The sequence below is a fragment of the Salvelinus fontinalis genome, chromosome 10, assembly GCF_029448725.1.
Source record: "Salvelinus fontinalis isolate EN_2023a chromosome 10, ASM2944872v1, whole genome shotgun sequence".
NCBI classification, from domain to species: domain Eukaryota; kingdom Metazoa; phylum Chordata; class Actinopteri; order Salmoniformes; family Salmonidae; genus Salvelinus; species Salvelinus fontinalis.
Window position 1 is genome coordinate 14,927,639 of NC_074674.1, and position 20,825 is coordinate 14,948,463.

Here is a 20,825-nt window from a genome sequence, read left to right on the forward strand (position 1 = left end):
TGTAAACGAGGAAGCGTCTTCACATTTTCATATCTCCTCATCCTTTCTCGGTATGGTGTAAAAGCAGCCGGGGTGTCCGTCATGAGAATGTGGCTACCAGTCTAGACACTTCTTCGGTACAATGGCGGTCCGCAAACAAACGTTTAAGGTGCATGCCGCCATCTACTCTGCAGGTGTGTGCAATCATTTACGGTTTGCCTAAATTCTGTACTTCTAACAAACCCTCCTCCTCCCCAACAACTTCATCTCTACCATGCTGAGACAAAGGATTATTCGACAGTAACGTCTGTTACACCTAATTACTCTGTTGCCGTATCCACAATAATCTTCAACCTGGCATTTCTGCTTTCCACAATCCGGGTTGTGTTGAGACCCTTTCCAATGAAAGCTATAACGTACATTTTATTTACTATCAAAGTGTCCTTTGACACAGCACATTCATGGGAGCAAGTTCTGAACATGCCTCAAAATCATGTCAGGATTAGTAGAGGCACCAGTAAATCTACTTACTACGGGAGCAGCCATGGTAGCTCCATCAGTCCGCCTAGTAGTTCCACCAATCTGGTTTACAGCCTCTGCATACGAGCCATCGTGATTTACTCTATGTCTCTGGGCCTCTCTAGCCTTGCTCTGCACCTTGCATCCCACCAAATGCTGCATTGTGTGTGTCCCCCCACAATTACAACACTTTGCCCTCACATTGTTCCTATAGTAACCATGATCATGTTCCCCTCCACACTTGGCACATCTTTTATTTTCTTTACCCTGAACAGATACATGTCCCGATCTTTGTCATTTAAAACACTGCAATTCTCAGTCAAACTAACATCCTGTACTTTTACAAGCAAAACCTTCTCCAACCTCGGCAGTACTGATAAGCTTTCATTTCTTTGACCCTCTTTACTACTGATCAACCTTTTGGCCTCAATCACTCTGCCTTCCTTCACATTTTCTTTAATATCATCTGTGGACGTAGTGTGTCCCCAGAAATGGCGCCCCTCAATTTAGCATAAGCTCTGGGGACACGGCTTTTGATCTTCTTCCCATGCAGTGCATGGCTAGCACAGAATATTAGCATTCGACCATTTCCAATGAACCAGGTTAGTTTAACTTCACCTCTTAAAAAGGGTGTAGCTGCGTCCCAGTGGTCACATCAAACACCTTCACAACTTTCGACTCCAACACATCATTATTCGTTCCCTTCCTTCACACCCTGCACTAGAAGCGCCACTGCTTTCAGTAGCATCATGGTCTCTTTTTCCTATTACTTTCCACTACAGACCATTCAGGTCCTCCCCACCCATATCGTCAGCACTATCAACCATATTGATCGCATTCCAGCGCAGCTGTTGCTACTCCAAATCCTCGATCTCCGCATCACACTGTTCGCCGCCATCACCACACGCTGCCAGACTTGCACAGGCACGATACACCCATTCCTAGATACTAAATGCACTCACACTAAATAGTAACTCTATAAATAGTAAGACTATGCTGACCTCTGGTGGTGAAAGGTGTGAATTGCTACAAAGTTGCACAGAAAAAGCAATGTCAATGACGCTCAGCTCATCTAGTTTATCTAGTTTAGCCTACAGATTCTTGTAATGTATTAATCTAGACAATGGTACGTCACCAAATAACAGTCTACGGGTTGAAGAGTTCAAATGTGAAAAGCTGTCAAAGGAAAAACATTTGCATAACTCTGCATCATTGGGAAGGGCTCGTAAAGCAAGCATTTCACAGTAGTCTACACCATTTGATTTGCCTGCCTTGATAGCAGTGCATTGAAATGAGTTGTGACATTTGTACTGTATTTATTAGGGATCCCCATTAGCTACTCTTCCTTGGGTCCAAACACATTAAGGCACACATTTTTTGTAAAAAATTGTACATCAATAACATTTCAACAACAAAATGTATTATAAACTGGGTGGTTCGAGCCCTGAATGCTGATTGGCTGACAGCTGTGGCATATCGGACCGTATACCACAGGTATGACAAACCACCTGGGGGGGGGGGGGGTTGTGTTATATTGCCAATATACCACAGCTAAGGGCTGCGGCCAGGCACTCCACGATGCGTCGTGCATAAGAACAGCCCTTAGACGTGGCATATTGGCCATATACCACACCCCTCGTGTCTCATTGCTTACATACCACCATACAACAATATTACAGTGTGTGTGTGTATAGAGGGCATGTGCTAGCATGTCTCTTCAGTGCGCTTTGTTCCATAAGGTTTAGTTTTGTTTTCTTTCTGATTTTACTGATTGAATGACTTGCTTGATGTGGAATAGTTCCATTTAGTCATTGCTCTGTGTAGTACTGTGTGTTTCCCAGAGTGTTGTGGACTTGGACAGTGAAGAGACCCCTGATGGTATGTCTTGTGGGGTATGCATGGGTGTCGGAGCTGTGTGCACAGACAGCTCAGTGCTTTCAACATGACAATACCTCTCACTAAGTCGTGATGAAGTCAATCTTTCCCCAACCTTAAACCAGGAGAGATTGACATGTATGTATGTCATTGATGTTAGCTATTTGTGTACATTTAAGGGCCTGTAATTTGCCTATGTCCCTCTGTGGCACTACTGCCCAGTCACTATATTTTTTATATTTAACCATTATTTAAACTGAGTCACAATGAGATTAGAGAGCCCTGTACACATTACAATAAAAACAGAATATGAAAATATACGTGTATAAAACAATATAATTCAGCACAAAATTAACAAAAATAAACATTTAATAAAAGCAATCACATTCAACTACATAGAGGTCCTCAATCAATAATTTGAACTGCCTGAGTGGCAGCAGTACATCTAACTGCAGTGAACTCTGCATATTCCACAAATTTAGGGCAAAGAAACTAAACGCAGATTTTCCTAAATCTGTGGAGACTGAAGGGATCTCTAGTGTTATCCATTCCTGTGAACGGGATTGGTAACTTATTATTCTTATCTTAATTAATGAAGTTTCATACAGAGGGAGTTCCTGTAAGATTGCTTGGTAAATAAATAAGAGAATGCAGCTCTCTTCTTACAGAAAGATCCTTCCCACATTTTTTACAGACTACGATGAGTCCTAAAATTGTCCCCTGTGATAAAACGCATTTCGGAATGGTAGACTGCGTCCAAGGGTTTGAAAACAGAGGTTGCCGCATGCATGTAAACAATTTCACCAAAATCCAATACAGGGAGAAACGTTGTAGAACAATCTTTCTCCTATTTTTAATACTAAGGCATAATTTTTTTTCGCTTAAAATTAAAAAAAATCTTAGTCAGATTTTTTTTATATGCGTTACGAAGGATAACATGTCATCAATCCAGACACCCAGGTACTTATACTGAGAAACAAGCTCAATTTGGGCTCCATTTATAGCGTAAATATGCAGGTCCTCAGGGTCAACATTCTGTGACCTAGGGAACAGCATGAGCTTGGTTTTACTTGTATTTAACACTAATTTAAGATCTGTATGTGATTTCTGAATTGAATCAGTCATGCTGAAGTACACAAATGGCCTGCTACACTGAGGTGGCACAGGAATACAAAACTGTGTCATCTGCATAGAGAAGAATGCTACAAGAATTAACACTGTTTCCTATGTTCTTAATATACAAAGTGAACAATAATGGACCCAAAATCAAACCCTGAGGAACACCTTTTTGAATCTCAAGAAATTCTGATTTAACTCCATCTATGAAAATGGCCTAAATTCTGTCGCTAAGATATGACTGGACAGTAGTCCAGGTGCGACAAAACTAAGGACTGTAGGACTGGTTTTGTTGATAGCAATGTCAAGAAAGCAGAGCAGTGCTTTATTACGGACAAATCTCTCCCCATCATAGCTACCATTGTAGCAATATGTTGACCATGACAGCTTACAATCCAGGGTTATACCAAGCAGTTTAGACTCAACTTGCTCAAGTTCCACATTACAAGATTTAGGTTAGTAAACGGTTTCTCCCCAATACAAATATTTAGAAATAGCTTCTTACTTGCCACCCATTCTAAAACTGACTGCATCTATTTGTTAGGCATTGCAGTGATTTTAATTGCTGTGGCCCAGTCCAGGAGATGCAGTCAAAAAATATATATATTTTTTTTTATACAAACACTTAAAAACATACACATTTCATCCACTCTTACTCAATGACACACACAGTTAAGGAATCATTTGCCACTTTATTCAGAATTTGCTAAACAAATGTGGTCCTGATGGAACAATCCAAAAAATTAAATAAAAAAAGCAAGCCAAATGAAACTAGTTCAGACAGGACAAACCTTTCGGTAAGGGAGAGGAATGGTTAATAAAAAAAAAAAATCTCACTTAAAGGGAATGTTTCCGATTATGGGGGAGGGGAGAGCTTAAGGGAGGGATAGAAGGAAGGAGAGGTTGATGCTTAGAGCTGTGTGGAGGGAGGGACCAAGGGATGAAAAGCTCAACGCTGGGTGAAAAAAGGCAGGGTGGGAAGGAGGGATGAAAGCGGAAAGAGCGAGAGACAGGGTGCTCAGAGCTCTCCACAGTCAGTGATGACGACCTTGGCGGAGCATTTGCCACTGCTGGAACCCTTCTTCTCCATGTTAGCGACAATGCTGAGCCCCTCCACCACCTTGCCGAACACAACGTGCTTGTCGTTCAGCCTACAAAGGGAGAGAGCAAGATCAGCGCCTCTAAGAAGTAGTTCCTAACAGAGAGAAGCAATCCTGAGGCTTATGGCAACCAGGAACACACAAATATGTTTGTAGTCACAGGCTGTGACAATCATGGATTTATAGGTAAGGATTATTTGTCAGTCAAATGACCGGCATCGCTTTAACCGTTCAAAATACACTTTCTCCTGTCCTTCTGCCTGGCACTAGCAGTAGGCACTGCAACAGGGCCATTAGGTAAAGTATACTGAACAAATATATTTTATGAAGCAGCATGCAACCATTTCAAAAATATTACTGAGTTATAGTTCATAAGGAAATCATTCAATTGAAATCCATAGATTAGGGCCTAAATTAATCTATTTCACTGCATAGGTTGGACAGATAAAAAAAAAAAAAAAATAGTTAAGTAGGTGAGGATCAGAAAAGCAGTCAGTAGACGGTGTGACCATTTGCCTCATGCAGCACAACATCTCCTTCGCATCGAGTTGATCGGGGCTTTGATCGGGGCATTCAATTATCTGGCAACAGCTCTGGAGGACATTACTGCAGTCAGCATGCAAATTACATGCTCCCTCAATTTGAGACCTCTGAGGCATTGTGTTGACAAAACTTCACATTTTACAGTGGCCTTTTGTCCCCAGCACAAGGTGCACCTGTGTAACGATCATACTGTTTAAATCCGCTTCTTGATATGCCACACCCGTCAGGTGGATGGATTAACCTGCAAAGGAGAAATGCTCACTAACAAGGATGTAATCTTTGATAAAATTGGAGAGAAGCTTTTTGTGCATATTGAATTTCTGGGACATTTTATTTCAGCGCATGAAACCAACATTTTACATGTTGCGTTTATATTTTTTTTGTTCAGTGTATATCTACTTAAAGAGATGATAGTTATTTTATTTTCGTAACGGTCTTCATCCACGATCAGCTACACAATTACTGTACCAGCCCCACCACTGGTAAGAACATATTCACGGACCAGTGGTGCACTGCCCTGAAGGACACTACTTTACAGTTGTTGGCCACATCACTAGTGAGGATGCGTCTTAGTTCCTGCAGGTTTGTGTGCGCATGTATTAGAGAGGAACCATTGAAGGGTCTGAGGCGTGTTGGGAAAGGTGGACAGCATTAGTTGTTACCATTAGGCAGTGTCGTCACAACCACAAGGTTACGCGGAACCCAAACCGGCTGCGCGTGCGCCATCGTGCATAGATGTATTTTTGTCCGCGATCACGACACGGAGGTTAAAATAGCGAACCAATGACATTAATTTGGGGACAGGTTGAAAAGCATTAAACATGCATGGCAAATTAGCTAGTTAGCTTGCTAGCTAATTTGTCCTATTTAGCTAGCTTGCTGTTGCTAGCTAATTTGTCCTGGGATATAAACATTGAGTTGTTATTTTACATGAAATGCACAAGCTCCTCTACTCCGACAAGTAATCCACACATAAAACAGCCAACCGAATCGTTTCTAGTCATCTCTCCTCCTGCCAGGCTTTTTCCATCTTTGAACTTATGGTGATTGGCATCTAAACTTTCATAGTATTACCATGACAACCGGCAAAACAGTTTCTTTCAATCACCCACGTGGGTATAACCAATTAGGAGAAGGCACGTGGGTACCTGCCATAAACCAATGAGGAGATGGGAGAGGCAGGACTTTCAGCACGATCTGCATCAGAAATAGAAAGGAGTTCTATTTTAACCCTTCGCATTGCAGACGCTCGTGAGCAGTGTTGGGTGCAATAATTGAATAACGTGGATTTCTAAATTTATTTTGCGACGCCCGCAACATGTCCGGTCTAGTCAGCATGTTAGGAAGACCGTCGTGAGATAAACATCACTTGCAGAGTATGCATGTAAATTATTCACTAAATTTCAAATGAACCAGTCTCACCAATTAGTGTCAACTATGTGTGTGTGTGTGGTCGCCCCTCACCAGTCGGTGTTAGCAGTGCAGATGAAGAACTGGGATCCATTGGTGTTGGGACCAGCGTTGGCCATGGACATACAGCCCATGCCTGTGTGCTTCAGTTTAAAGTTCTCGTCGGGAAACTTGTTGCCGTAGATGGACTTGCCACCGGTTCCATTGTGGTTGGTGAAGTCACCGCCCTAGGGGAAGGCAAAGCATAAGGGACATCATTTCTTTTGTATCGCTTTCCCCTTTCTCTAACAAGGCCACTGAGAAGTCTCCTGTATTCTACAAGAACCCCCAACTTTGAGGCATGTTGGGGACTGCATCAGTGTGGTTGCCATTAGGCAGTGTCATCACAACCACAAGGCTCAGAAAAACATTGTGAGAAAAAAGGTCACTTGTAGTGAATGCGTGTAAATTAATAATATGGCTGGTAGGGGCCCAGCATTGGGCCTGGTTGCACCAGTCAGATGTAAATCAGATCAGGGCCCATATTCAGAGAGTCTCAGAGGATAAGTACCAATCTAGGGTCAGTCCCCCCCCCCCATATAATTCATTATGATCTAAAAGGAAACAACTGATCCTAGATCAGCACTCCTTGTCTGAGACCGTATGAATATCAGTGCAGATTGAGGAGGAGAAACAGCCTTCGGGACTATTGAGTATAGTCTGGAAACAGCAACCCAGATTCTGCTGCCAACCACCCAACCCCCCCACTCACCTGGCACATGAAACCGGGGATGATGCGATGGAAGCTGGAGCCCTTGTAGCCGAACCCCTTGTCCCCGGTGCACAGGACACGGAAGTTTTCTGGGGGGGGGGACAACACAGGCATCCTGTTATTATCAGCGATGTGTGCATAGCTGCTTAAAGAGATATTGCCAAATGTTGCCATTGAGGCCCTTTAGCAACTTCCCCAGAGTCAGATGAACTTGGATTTAAAAAAAATGATATCTCAGTGTCCACTATGACTAGCATTAGCACAATGACTAATGCTGAACAGAGACAAAACTGGTATCCACAAGTTCAGCCGACTCTGGGGAAGGAAGTTTAAGGGCCTCATTGAGATTTTGGCAAAGTATCCCTTTAAAGGCGACATAAATCAGAATAGTGGTTCTGCTCCTGATCACTGAAATCTATGAAGACTGACAAGGTAGACCAGGGCTGCTCAATGCTACTTAATTACAAACAGGAAGCATCCTTGCATCAGCTGTTGCATTGTATATGATATCTGATCATGCAGCGACGCATTTTTGTCATGTAGCGTAGATGGATCTAAATGCATGCTGCTGGCCTTTGGGGACCAGGGCTCACCGATGACAGAAACGGTGCCATTGAAGGGGGTGAGGAGTGTGGGGAAGGTTGGACAGCATCAGTTGTTGCCATTAGGTGTCATTCCAACCACAAGGCTTGGAAGACTATCGTGAGAATCACTTGCAGAGTGTGTTTTTGTTAATAATTCAGGAACTGTCAATCATTGAAGCCATCTTACCTGCAGTCTTGGGGACCACATCAGCAAAAAGCTGTAAGACGAGGAGAGAGGGCTTTTCATTAGTATACTCAAATCAATGAAGGGGAAACAGCACACAGATCAATGAGGTAGAGCTCAAGTTGTCACTAATGAATAACGTGATAATTATAAATCAGGGTAATAAAAGACTACCGCTAAAGCGTTGACCACAGGACCCAAAGCAGACGGCGTCTAAGCCTCTTCGGTTCTAGGTGTTGCTTCTAGACCTGTTCTGTTCCAATCTAGAACTCCCATGTGAGAAACACGAGACAGTAGGCAGGTTTCCATTGCCTAAGGTTTATTAGACAAACGCAACAAATTGTGACGTGTGTAATGGAAACAGCAGATAGAAATTGTCGCTCTTTAGAATTTCTATCTGTTCAAAAGGGATGGATGTTTTGACAAACATAATTCTGACAAATTAAAGTGTGGCTCCAATAAACGATGATTGCCAACACGTAACTAACTAGAAGCTCTACTCCACATTTTATTCTAAATGCCTACTGCTTGCAAAATTTGAAAAATCCAACTCTAAAAAGTTATTTGCAGGACGAGGATTGCGCTGCCTTTCACGAATGACTGAATTGCTTACTTTCCTGGTAAGCTGGCAAGTTTAAACCAACTATTTCAGATCTACAAGTTTCACCCATAGCACAGACCTTGATATGTTGCCACAGATATTAGTAGATTATTGCATTCTATGCTGGCTTTCTCAGGCTACCAGAGGTATGAAACATAGGTGGCAGGGCATACAGGCTACCACCAATTTATTATGGCACAATTTGCCTAAATGGGTAAAGGAAACACTTCAACCACTACATTTTAGCAGACGCTTTGTTGTCGTCATGCCATTACTTACAAAAGTTTTTAAAATTGACACAAGACAGTTAAATGGAAACATAACCTAGCAGGCAATTGTTTCATCTACAAAAATTCATGTGATCTATTTAAATGTCAACCCCCCCCCCCCCAAAAGAGCAAAATCTCACTGGACAAGTTAATGGAAACAGCTACTGATTGTGTGAGACAGAGGTGCATCTCTACAGACATCATTTCCAACCCATCACATGACAGTCAGGGGCAACCAACTAGTCACCTAGAACACTAGCGACAGGTAATGACTTCACTGAATTCCACAGCATGACACATGTCAACTGTAGTGTGTACAATCTCACATTACACTACCAGCTAACCACTGGTATAACAGTAAATTACTCTCCCCTTAAGGCAATGATCAGTTCACACAAAATCCTTTTAAATGCATTAGGAGGGATGGGATTATGGTAGATCAATGTCTAGAGCCAATTGGGCTATATTCTACTCCTGCCAAGTGTCAACCACCTGTGAAACATGAACGTTTAGGCCCTTTACAACATGTCTTTCCCTACACCAGGTTCCAGCCACTCGTCTCACTTCCCTCCCTCCCTCCAGCCCCAGACACACCCCAGTACTTTTCCACTCCTTAGATGAGTAACAAGTTCAGGAATAAGGAAGTCACCACTGCTGTCGTTGGGCCAACGCTGTAGAGGCTGGTCTGAGGTCAGTTGAGTCGCACGTGCCCTAATGTGTAAGGTAAAGATTCAGGGAGCATAGACTTCTCCTGGATCTGTGATTTTGACCAACCTCTGTACTACACTAGGCTGGATAGGCTACAATGTTTAGCAAGCAGCACCAGAGCTACTGGCATCATTCATAAACAATGGAATCAACTGCACGGTCACGTGCTCCCTCCCACGTGATGACAAAAGGTTTGAAGATCAAATTGTCAAAAAGGATATGCTACAATAATCACCAAGTACTAGTCCATTTTGCCATTTGGAAGCTACTGTGTAATGTTTAATCTTAAAAAGGGAAAGGCAGGTTAGCGCCTTATCCTCCTGGATTTCGCGCGGATCTCTGGCCTTAAATTCTTTTCGTGTGCGCCACTGCACCTAGTCAACAAAATCTGAAAAGTAATACTAATCACAATATCCTCATTATTTAGGAGGGAATGGGCATCCAGGCTCTCTAGTGCCACGTGCTGTTTGAATGGAAAACATGATTGCAGCAGCTAACAGCAGCAAGATTTTACCGCATAGAGAGAAAGGCCAGGCAGCTGAAAATCTATGACCATTACAATATATTTCATAACAATAAACAATAAGCATAACGTTACACCGCAGTACATTGGATTGCAGAGGGACCATGGTCCACATTCTCCTTGGTGCCTTAGAATGCTAATGGGGATGGGTAAATTACCAGATGAATCAATTAATTGATCGCAGCCAATACTTTGATTTGGTGCAATGTGCTTTTAGGTACATTGCGTTCGCGGCCTTCCAACCCCACATCCCTTCTTTCTCAAAATGGCATCTGGCGCTATGAAAAGAAATATGCTGAAAATGGCGACTGGTTAAAAATTACATGCCAGTAAAACGTAAGTGAAACAGATACTAAAGTTATCTAGCTATGTTAAAACAACGCAACTGACCATTTACGCGCCCATTTTGGAGTTCCAAGATCGCAGTAATTATCGAATGCTACTACAAAAACTATGGACAAGACCGTTTTACATTACGATTTAGATACCGATAAGAAAACTATGCCAAAGTAAACGTAAGAACAGCAAAAACAAACCAATCTCAATCATTGTGGAAAAATTTTGCAGATCAACTGAGGTTGGAGCAAAATTGGGGAGCTTTCAATGAAACGAAATACAAGTTAGCTAACATTAGCTAGTTAATCAACATGTCAAAGATGAAAGCACGTGGACCCGAGTCTGACAGCATCCCGGTTGCATGCAACTACCGTGTAGCTAGTTAAAGCAGACCCTAACGAGAATAAAGCAATCCTTTTAAAGTTAAAAAGCACATTTATTCCCAAACAAGACGTTTTGCTCTGCTCCTTACCTCAATTTCAATCCTGCCGGCGGCGGAATCACCGATAGTGATGTCGAAGAAAACTCTGGGGTTAGGCATGATTGGGTTTTTATTTTCGTGAAAACACACGAGTACAGGCCAAGTTTACTGGACCGTTCCGCAGCTGACTCGGAACAGAAACACTGCTGTGTACACAAAATATATATGCGCACCCCAGGGAAGCCTATGGAGCCAATGCAAACCAATTAGAAGACTGGGACCATTGAGTGACATGAGTTTAAACCAATTAGATGTCTCGGGGGGAATACATTAGAACAATGGTCCCTACCCTGCACGCCGGTTTGATCAGCGAGGTTTGGGGGACGTACTCGTGATTGGCTCATTATGGTGCATACAAATGACGATAACACATACTGCCCAATGTTCTGCCAGGGAAAGTCTAGGCGTGTACTGTCGCTGGCTGGATTGTACAGGGCGTCTCCTGCTGAATTAAATCGCCATTATGGCTCAAATATAAAAATGAGTTACCAATGGCAATTGTATGGCGCAACGGATACGAACTGGCAAGTGCCTGTCTTTCACCACTGGACAAAGCGCTCGTGGAATGTATGCGGCATGATCACGAATTATTGTAGGCCTAATAAAATATACCGCTATCTTGTATGTATGCCGGATTAGCAAGTGTTGTGTGTGTGCCTGGGTAAACTACGGTGCGAGGGGCGGGGTGCACGCCCAAAATGTTGCTAACTCGAGCCTGGGTCATGGTTGGTAATATCTAGATGGGATGCAATTTATCAAATTTACGTCCAAGGTTGATTTTTTTTTAAACGTATTTGCATTTTAACTAACCTTAACATGCCGCGTAAATTCTAAACCTGCAGTGGAAATTAAATGACAAAAGCTGGATCCTTTCTAGCCATGACCGTCATATTGGCTAGAAGGTTTTTTACTTTTGTGAAACGGATGTCGCTGGCAATTCATGTGTAGGCATTTGTATTTTTTGCTTAATTTATTTTATGCTTCATAAGAAAATATTTGTAGCGATGTCCTGTTTTGTATTGTAATATAAAAAAAAAGGGATGCTGCTAATGTCAAAGGTTCTAGTCGCGTCAGTCAATTTTAGCAAGCCCTAAACCTTTTCCTAACCTCATAACCTGCTACGAAATGTCACTGCTGCATCCTATCTAGACAACCTGGTTTCTGCTCTCTGGTTCCTGCGGCACATGGGATAAGTCAGGGTGTTATTTCCTGTAGCCTACACCTGCTAGCTAGGGGGACCAAATACAGTAAAGAACTAGGGAAACATGATCAGAAGTGACATTTTTTACTTATAAAACAATGGAAATATTTAACATTTTTAGAAAAACTGGTGTGCAGTTAATAGGACAATTTAACAGTGTATTAATTGTATTCACTGACATGGGTCTCTTAAGCATCATCATCTAGACCACAGGTGTCAAACTCATTCCATGGAGGGCCGAGTGTCTGCGGGTTTTCGCTCCACCCTTGTACTTGATTGATGAATTAACATCACTAATTAGTTAGGAACTCCCCACACCTGGTTGTCTAGGGCTTTATTGAAAGGAAAGACCAAAAACCTGCAGACACAAGGCCCTCCGTGGAATGAGTTTGACACCCCTGATCTAGACAATAAAACATGAAAAATGGTTACCTAGCAGATGCTGGTGTTGTCTCTGAAATTCTTTGTACAGTCACTCATATATAGTAACCAGGGCCCATATTCACAAAGCATCTCAGAATAGGAGTGCTGATCTAGGACCTAGCCCCCCCCCCACCCATATAATTGTATTAATTATAGTCTGAAAAGGAAAACTGATCCTAGATCAGGACCTTGAGACATTTTGTGAATGCAGGCCCCCGTAAGTCTACTGACATCATGAATTTGACATATTTCTGAACTCATGAACTCTGCTAGTTTAAACAAATATAGGACAGATGTGCACAGCTTCACCAACTCTGGAATTACTCTAATAGCAATATGGTCATGATTATAAAACAATTTATATATCATACAGATTTTTTCCCCAAAAAAACATTGCACATCCAACTTCTGGTGCCATGAACAGTAAGACCTATCATACAAACACTTTACAAACCAATGACAACCTCGGAAAGGAGTGGGGACAGGTAGATAGTCCCCTCAGGCTAAAGACCAAGAGAGAGGAAGTTGAAAGTCTGTTTAAACCTTGGTATTGTTTTAAATGTGTGTTACGGGCTGGAAAGAGATGGGCTGGAGAGGAGGAAGAGAGAGAATACACATTCACTCCCTGACATAAGGGAAACAACTTCTCCCCCTCTCCATCAATGCACAGGACTTTACTGGGGATCCCTTCTTGAAAGTGTATGTGTGTACAATTGTGCATGTTTAAACGTCTCAGCAGTATAGTTGTTATCTTGAAGGAGGGAGAGCAAGAGAGAAGGGAGGATTACCAGAGACAGGGTGTGAATGGAGGTGAGAGTTCCCCATCTGGCTTCGAACTCATCCGACTAACCCTTCTCCTCCCACCCCCACCCTTACCCTCTCTTTGTGCCCTACCCAGTACAAAAATAACACCTCTCTCTCTGTATCTCTCTTGCTCTACAAGTCTAGATCAGTGTACGTGAGAAAATTCCCTCCCATCTCCTTGTGTGTGCTGGCTTTGTATGATCTAAGTATAGATACAATAAGCTGAGTACTGTATGTATTGCCCAGGTGTGAGGCTGCATATCCTGATTTCAGCATTCACAACTCCCCTTTAGGATGAACACCCCTCTTACTTTCTTTATGACACTAAGTCACGTCAACAGAGATCCACTATGCCTATTCCACGTGTATTGACAAGTTCCACAATCATAAATACACAATAGAAAGTCAACATAACACACTTTCTTTTTCTCGTTTCTAAAAATATCCTTAAAAAAGTTAAATCCTTCGGCTTGTGATTTTTTGAGAACATTGAATTACAATTATAGCGGCTGGCCTGTGCAGGCAGTCCCATGTGTCAGTCAGTCTTGGACAGAGTCATTCTCTTTCTCAGATTTTTTTTTAAACGTACTTGATGGATCCAGAGTGCAATGGGACGCTTTACATTAAGTCTAAAAACACTATAGTCTTGACAGAGTTCCCAGACAGAAACCGTCATGTCTCTCTCACTACCTACCCTCTGCACCTTCCCTTGGGAAAGCCTGTTGGTCTGGTCCACAGAGAGTATACAAACATGGATCCCTCGGTCTGTACCCGCTCTCTTCTTTTTGCCCCCCTCTCCTCTGCCCTTCCCCCTCTAGAAGGATGAAGCTGTCCCTTAACGAGAAGGGAGTCTTCAGTTGTTCTCGAACAGAGAGAGCAGGTCATCGTTGTTGTTGCTAGGTAGATCTGGAGGACCTAGGTAGGACAGCAGCTCATCTGGATTGGTCAGCTCAGGGAGAAGCTGGAAATGGGGAAAGAGAAGAGGGAGAGAAAGTGTTATTGTTGTCATTGTTTGCTTTGACATGTTCCTTCGCTTTTCATGCCAATAAAGCCTCTAGAATTTAAATGAATTCATTTTAGAAAAGCAGAGAGAAAGGGGTAGAGAAGGAAAACAAGAGAGGAAGGTTTGTTTGTGGCACATGGATGTGGCAAAAAACAAGCTCTTTCCAAGAGTGAAGGTAGCTTCAGATAGCTTCAGTTCCACATGCCCAATATCACTCAAATCCACATTATCGCTGAACGAGCAGCTAGCTGGCTCTGTGTGGTTGCCTTACAGTTGTCTAACGGTTGTCTTATGGTTGTCTTACGGTTGTCGTAGTAGATTGATCTGTGGAAGTTCCTCCCCTGCACCCGGTTCGCCCCGTCCCCAGTAAAAGAGGGAGGGTGGGGGTTAGTATAAGACCACCCACATGGGCCCAGGGCCACGGTCCAATATCCACACTAGTAATATCACTTAGGATGCATGCGCAGCATGCCCAATATAGGACTTCAGTCTAAGTGATATTGCTAGAGTGGATATTGGAACGGAGCCCACGGCTAAAAATCATAATGGCATCGCATGCATCATATGTACACTTAACTCACACCTGCATGAATTATCACCACTTCGTCATTGGTGTTGAATCTTCAAACTGTTTGTGTAAATTTGCAAAAGTGACTGTTTGCTATCGCAGCTAATGCCCGAATTACACAAGGGAAAAAAACGTGGTTTTGCCATATCTGTATTAGCTACCATGGTCAAGAACATATCAGTATCGGACCGCATTTCCATATGGGTGTGTCTAGACAGGGCCGAGGTGGTGACTTACATCCAAGGCGTGATCCGCTCCCTCTCCTCCTCCCGCTACCCCCGTTCCTCCTGGACCCCCCTGGCCGAACGAGCCCTCCGCCTGTAGCCGGGCATTCTGGGTATTGGAGTTCCGCTGCTGCATCTGTCCGCCAACGCCGCTTCCGAGACTCTGGTTACCGTGGAGACCCTGCTGGTGCTGCTGTTGTTGCTGCAGGGCATTATGGGAAGGGTCCATACGGCCAGAATGGGACATCTGATGGTGAGAGAAAGAATGAGAGAGAAAGAGGGAGAGAGACAAGAGAGTGATAGGAAGAGGGAAAAATAAAGGGAAGAAAAAGAGACGATATCGAGTTTCACATTGTATGACGCTACATGGAGGTTCAGTTCACGATCGCTGAACAGTTGTGAACGCGTTCAAAATGGTCCAACAAAGTGCAATCCTGTTCGACTCCACAGTGTGTGTGTGTGTGTGTGTGTGTGTGTGTGTGTGTGTGTGTGTGTGTGTGTGTGTGTGTGTGTGTGTGTGTGTGTGTGTGTGTGTGTGAGAGAGGAGTGAAGAAAGGGAATGGTGGACATTTTGTGTTCCTCTAAAAATCTTTCTTGGACAACTGAGCGCCTGTGTGTGTGTATGAGTGTAAATGCTGTCTCCTCCAGGCCCAGTCAAAAGGCTCTTCACTGTACAAACGAGCAAGGGCATGACAGTCACTCTTACATAGCTAACATAGATGAACACAGCACTTTATATAAAACACGTGGCTTCAGGAAAATAAGTGGCTTCAGGAAAAACGAATGTAATAACATGGTCAATCAGCTGATGCTTTTATTCAAAGTCACTTATGGTGAACAGACACACAATCTTCACCCTACTCAGAAATCCACCCAACTGGTGTTGCTCTAACCAACTGTGCCACTTGAACCAAAGTAAGACAAAATGTCTCTGACTACTCTAGTGTCAAGGACAGTCAATATCTGTATCCCAAATGGCACCCTATTCCCTATATAGTGCACTACTTTTGACCAGGGCCATAGACCTCTGGTCAAAAGCAGTGTACTATAGGGAATAGGGTGCCATTTGGGACATACACAATGTGCGTAATTGGAAGCACGAGACGGTAATCTGATATGGGACACATTCCTAGGAGTAACTCCATTACTATACTAGCGTGTGTCTACCCTATGTGAAGTGCCACTTTTACTCATTGACTGTTAGGCACTTCAAGATGCCCAATATGTTCATATTTTAAAAAGTGTACGATGCAAATATAAAGTATAGAGGATTCCTAAGCCCTAACAAGTGTGCATCTGATAAGGGAACATTCCAATGAGGTTTTCGGTAGTGTGCCAGTATCCATGCAAATATATTCTTTCATGCGTCTGTATATCTATATGCTTCGGTTAAGTGAATGTATCACTAGGGTTTATTATGCACATGATTTAAAATACCAGGTAAAGAATCAAAATAGTACCGTAAAATGAAGCTGAGGTACCCAAAATATTGTGGTTCACAGTCCCAACACAGGAACAAATGTGTATGTTTTACTTATCTGTACTGAAATAACTTTATTTGCATTTGAAATGTATCAAATAAAATTAACTAATTCCATTACCTGAGCAGATCACGATGGATAAATAAAAAGATTTCAAGTGCTTGTTCGAGGATGAAAATGTAGCCAATGCTTTCCGAGTACTCAAGAGTCCATTTGCACATGCGTGTTCACCATTAAGTGACCTACGTGGAGCCTGTGATAGATCTCTTTATAGAGACGAGAGAAGCCTGATGTAAGAACATCAGGTGTGTACTTTGGCCCTGTATGTGTGCTCATTCCCTCCCTTTCTCTGACCCTGACTGACTAGAAATGGAATTGACCCCCGAACCTAGTCACTGTGTCCCTGTATGTGTTCGTGGTGAGCTGAACTCCATTTCAGTTATTTCTTGTTTTTTGAACAACTAATTGACCAATGTCTGTTCAATTATTTGAATTCCATCTAGATTTTTTTATGTGAGCTAAAACTGCAGTTTCTCTAGTCATAAATCAGATCAAGCCCCATCTTTGCAATGTAATAGGGAGTTGTATTCTACATAGCATAGCGCAGAAAGGGTGGTAATTAACTACACTGAACAAACATATTAATGCAACATGTAAAGTCTTGGTTCCATGTTTCATGAGCTGAAATTTTAAAAAAGACACCAGAAATGTTCCATACGCACAAAAAGCAAATGTCTCAAATTTTGTGCACATCCTTGTTAGTGAGCATTTCTACTTTGCCAAAATAATCTATCCACCTAACAGGTGTGGCATATCAAGAAGCTGATAAGCAGCATGATCATTCAAAGACTCAATCATGGACACTCTTCCTGACAGTTGTGGCTGCTTTGCATGACGTATTGTTGTCTCTACCTTCTTGCCCTTTGTGCTGATGTCTGTGCCCAATAATGTTTGTAGCCTGTTTTGTGCTGCTACCATGTTGTTGCTACCATGCTGTGTTGTCATGTTTGCTGCCATGCTATGTTGTTGTCTTTGGTCTCTCTTTATGTAGTATTGTCTCTTGTCGTGATGTGTGTTTTGTCCTAAATGTATATTTAATACATTTTTAATCCCAGCCCCCATCCCGCAGGAGGCCTTTTGCCTTTTGGTAGGCCTTTGTAAATAAGAATTTGTTCTTAACTGACATGGCTAGTTAAATAAAATAAATTACACAGGTGCACCTTGCGCTGGGGACAGTAAAAGGCCACTAAAATATTACGTTGTCACAACACAATGCCACAGATGTCTCGAGTTAAGGGAGTGCTCAAATTGGCAAGGTCGACTGCAGGATGGTCCACCAGAGTTGTTGCCAGAGAATTGAATGTTCATTTCTCTACCATAAGCAACATAATTTTAGAGAATTTGACAGTACGTCCAGCTTCTTCACCTGCGGGATCGTCTGAGACCAGCCACCGGGACAGCTGATTAAACTGTGGGTTTGCACAACCGAAGAATCTCTGCACCATCTGTCAGAAACCATCTCAGGGAAGCTCATCTGCATGCTCGTAGTCCTCACCAGGGTCTTGACCTGCAGTTCAGCGTCATAACTGACTACAGTGGGCAAATGCTCACCATTGATGGCCACTGGCACGCTAGAGAAGTGTGCTCATGGATACATCCGGGTTTCAATGTTGTGAACAGAGTGCCCCATGGTGGCGGTGGGGTTAGGGTATGGGCAGGCATAAGCTACGGACAACGAACACAATTGCAGTTTATCGATGGCAATTTGAATGCCCAGAGATACCGTGACGAGATCCTGAGGACCATTGTCATGCCATTCATCCACCGCCATCACCTCCTGTTTCAGCATGGTAATGCATAGGCCCATGTCGCAAGGATCTGTACATGGCCTGCAAAGTCACCCATTAAGCATGTTTGGTACGCTCTGGAACACGACAGCGTGTTCCAGTTCCCGCCAATATCCTGCAACTTCGCACAGCCATTGAAGAGGAGTGGGACAACATTCCACAGGCAACAATCAAAAGCCTGATCAATTCTATGCGAAGGAGATGTCATGCTGCATGAGGAAAATGGTGGTCACACCAGATACTGACTGGTTTTCTGATCCACGCCCCTTCTAAATTTTTTTTTTTTTAAAGAAGTCAATTAGGGCCTAATGAATTTATTTAAATTGTCTGATTTGTCCCCAGCACAAGGTGCACCTGTGTAATTTATGTTTATTTTATTTAACTAAGCAAGTCAGTTAAGAACAAATTCTTATTTACAGTAAAATCTTTGAAATTGTTGCATTTATTGTTGCGTTTTTGTTCAGTGTATATATAATGACCATAATCCATTGCCCGCCTACTTGTCCCGTCTGGGTTTCTTTTACGCCTGCTACGTAAAAGAGAGAAGATTGTTGGATATACAGCAGATGGAGATCAGTTGATTCGGGAGGCATCTCTACCTGAAAATACACGATCTAAGTGATTGATAGTTGGTATTCAGCAGTCATAACGTGGGCCTTACATTGAAGTGATTGTCAGGCGTCAGCTCAAATGTAACTGAAATATTTTATTAAAGTAATGTGATTAAATGATGGTTAATAAGCAGTAATGGGCAGTCACTACCACCATGGGACTTGTATTCATTGTTTTATTCTGTGTTGTAACAGCATTCAATCCACATATTTTTTTATTTTTTTTTAAAGTGCACTTTTTTTTAAATAATGAACCGACCTCAAAAAGTACTAATCGCTCAGCACTACTGCCTGTTAATCGCTGTGAGTGTTTTCCTGTGTGTCTGTGCATTAGTGTGTGCCTATCTGTGGGTGTGTTACCTGGTCCTGTTGGTAGATGTTAGGGGGTCCGGGGGAGGTGAAGTCTCTCAGGGTGGGAGTTCCAGGGGTGTTGGGGAAGTCAGAGAAGCCTGACTGGCTAGAGTATCCTGTGCCTGCTGGATGAACACCACAAATATAAGGACACTTTGTGTGCGTGTGCGTGTGTGTGTGTGTCTGTCCGTCTCCTCCCTACCTTGGCTGTTGTAGTCAGGTGTGTTCCTGCCCCCTGGTGGTTGACCCTGGTAGGGTGAGGCTGGTCCCAGGGCAGCGATCATCTCCATGACGCTGGGCATCATCATGTGACTGGGGCTGACAGTCCGGCAGCGTTTTAACACCGGCCCGTCTGCTTCCTCCTTTATGTGGATATCTGGTTTGACTGGCACCGGCCTCCAGCCACACACTGGGTCAATGGTGATCTCCTCATAGTCCGAACTGAGGGAAGAGGTTAGAGAAGGAAGAGCAAGATAAGGCAAGCTGTAGACCTAATTATGGTTAAGCTAAAGAAAAACTAAATATGAACGTAGTAGGGCAGGCAAAGTCTGTTGATTTTCATTCTTCCCCTCTAAATGGACACCAGGTGGGTTCAATGAATTATCAAGTAGAACAGAAAACCAGCGAGCAGTACTCCAGACCTCCAGGCTCAGATTTAAATACCCATGTAGTAGGGGATTTGCAGACAGACACTTACTTCTGGATGTATATTAGAATGCCCAGCATGTACTGGTCCACTTCTAGGCCCTCCAGTAGCGCCGTCTTACTGTGGTGGAGAGATACACATGGTCCGGATGACTAGAAAAACAACAGGTCTTTGTCTATGGGAAAGATAAGGCATGCTAAAAGATTATATGTAAATTGTTGCGTTAACATACTTGCACACAGGGCATCTCCAGGTCCCTCTCTCACAGTTCAACTGCAGGTACGACTCCAGGTCAAAACACTGCCGAGAGAGAGAGAGACAGAAAGAGGATTAGGGTGTGTGCGCGCACGTTTGTCTCTCACAATATGTTAAGAGTGATGATATGCGCGTGTGTATGCGAGTACGTGCTTTCACCTGTATTCGTGCGTGTGCCTAGTCACTCACCTGTATGTGTCTACAGTCGTGTCCGCGTGCAGGCAGCTGGATGCGCCTGAAGGTGATAGGACATTTCAGGGAGACTTTGATTGCCGTCTGTTCCACACCGTCCTCTCCGTTCAGCCCTGGGGTCCCGGGGATGGTCCCACTACTGAAGTTCCTCTTAACTGAGGAGAGGGAGAGGAAGGGAGAGAACAGGGAAGAGAACAGGTGAGAATTGCAGTGAGAAGAAGTCTATGTTTTTCTGAGAAC

General features: G+C 43.1%; 2 protein-coding genes across 13 annotated transcripts in view; both read right to left on the reverse strand.

The window, feature by feature from the left end:
- Positions 1-4,161: 4,161 nt before the first annotated feature.
- Positions 4,162-11,133, reverse strand: LOC129863672 (peptidyl-prolyl cis-trans isomerase A-like). The gene is made up of 5 exons (XM_055935816.1): positions 10,971-11,133; positions 8,065-8,095; positions 7,294-7,382; positions 6,597-6,769; positions 4,162-4,640 (listed from the first exon to the last, which is right to left on the reverse strand). Exons 1-5 carry the CDS (start codon positions 11,037-11,039, stop codon positions 4,508-4,510), a joined length of 495 nt encoding a protein of 164 aa, XP_055791791.1. The 5' UTR covers positions 11,040-11,133; the 3' UTR covers positions 4,162-4,507.
- A 1,810-nt stretch (positions 11,134-12,943) lies between these two features.
- The window catches only part of LOC129863670 (zinc finger MIZ domain-containing protein 2-like), a 39,173-nt gene continuing 31,291 nt past the window's right edge, over positions 12,944-20,825 (reverse strand). For 8 of the 12 annotated variants that reach the window (XM_055935812.1, XM_055935808.1, XM_055935804.1 and 5 more), the window contains exons 15-21: positions 20,583-20,740; positions 20,371-20,438; positions 20,190-20,258; positions 19,695-19,933; positions 19,502-19,617; positions 15,216-15,449; positions 12,944-14,368 (exon numbers count right to left, since the gene is read on the reverse strand). In XM_055935812.1, the coding sequence (XP_055791787.1) occupies positions 14,261-14,368; positions 15,216-15,449; positions 19,502-19,617; positions 19,695-19,933; positions 20,190-20,258; positions 20,371-20,438; positions 20,583-20,740 (992 nt within the window). In that variant the 3' untranslated portion in view covers positions 12,944-14,260. Of the gene's footprint in view, positions 14,369-14,714; positions 14,752-15,215; positions 15,450-19,501; positions 19,618-19,694; positions 19,934-20,189; positions 20,259-20,370; positions 20,439-20,582; positions 20,741-20,825 lie in introns of all 12 variants that reach the window. The other 4 variants (XM_055935813.1, XM_055935806.1, XM_055935814.1 and 1 more) reach the window with 3 other exon arrangements.

What these genes read in the sequence shown, in the direction of transcription:
- LOC129863672 (XM_055935816.1), bottom strand. Translation starts at nt 11,039, where the DNA reads ATGCCTAACCCCAGAGTTTTCTTCGACATCACTATCGGTGATTCCGCC. An exon ending in CCGGCAGGATTGAAATTGAG is followed by an intron (nt 8,096 to 10,970) that starts GTAAGGAGCAGA and finishes CTCGTCTTACAG; the next exon opens with CTTTTTGCTGATGTGGTCCC. An exon ending in TGCACTGCTAACACCGACTG is followed by an intron (nt 4,641 to 6,596) that starts GTGAGGGGCGAC and finishes CTCCCTTTGTAG; the next exon opens with GCTGAACGACAAGCACGTTG.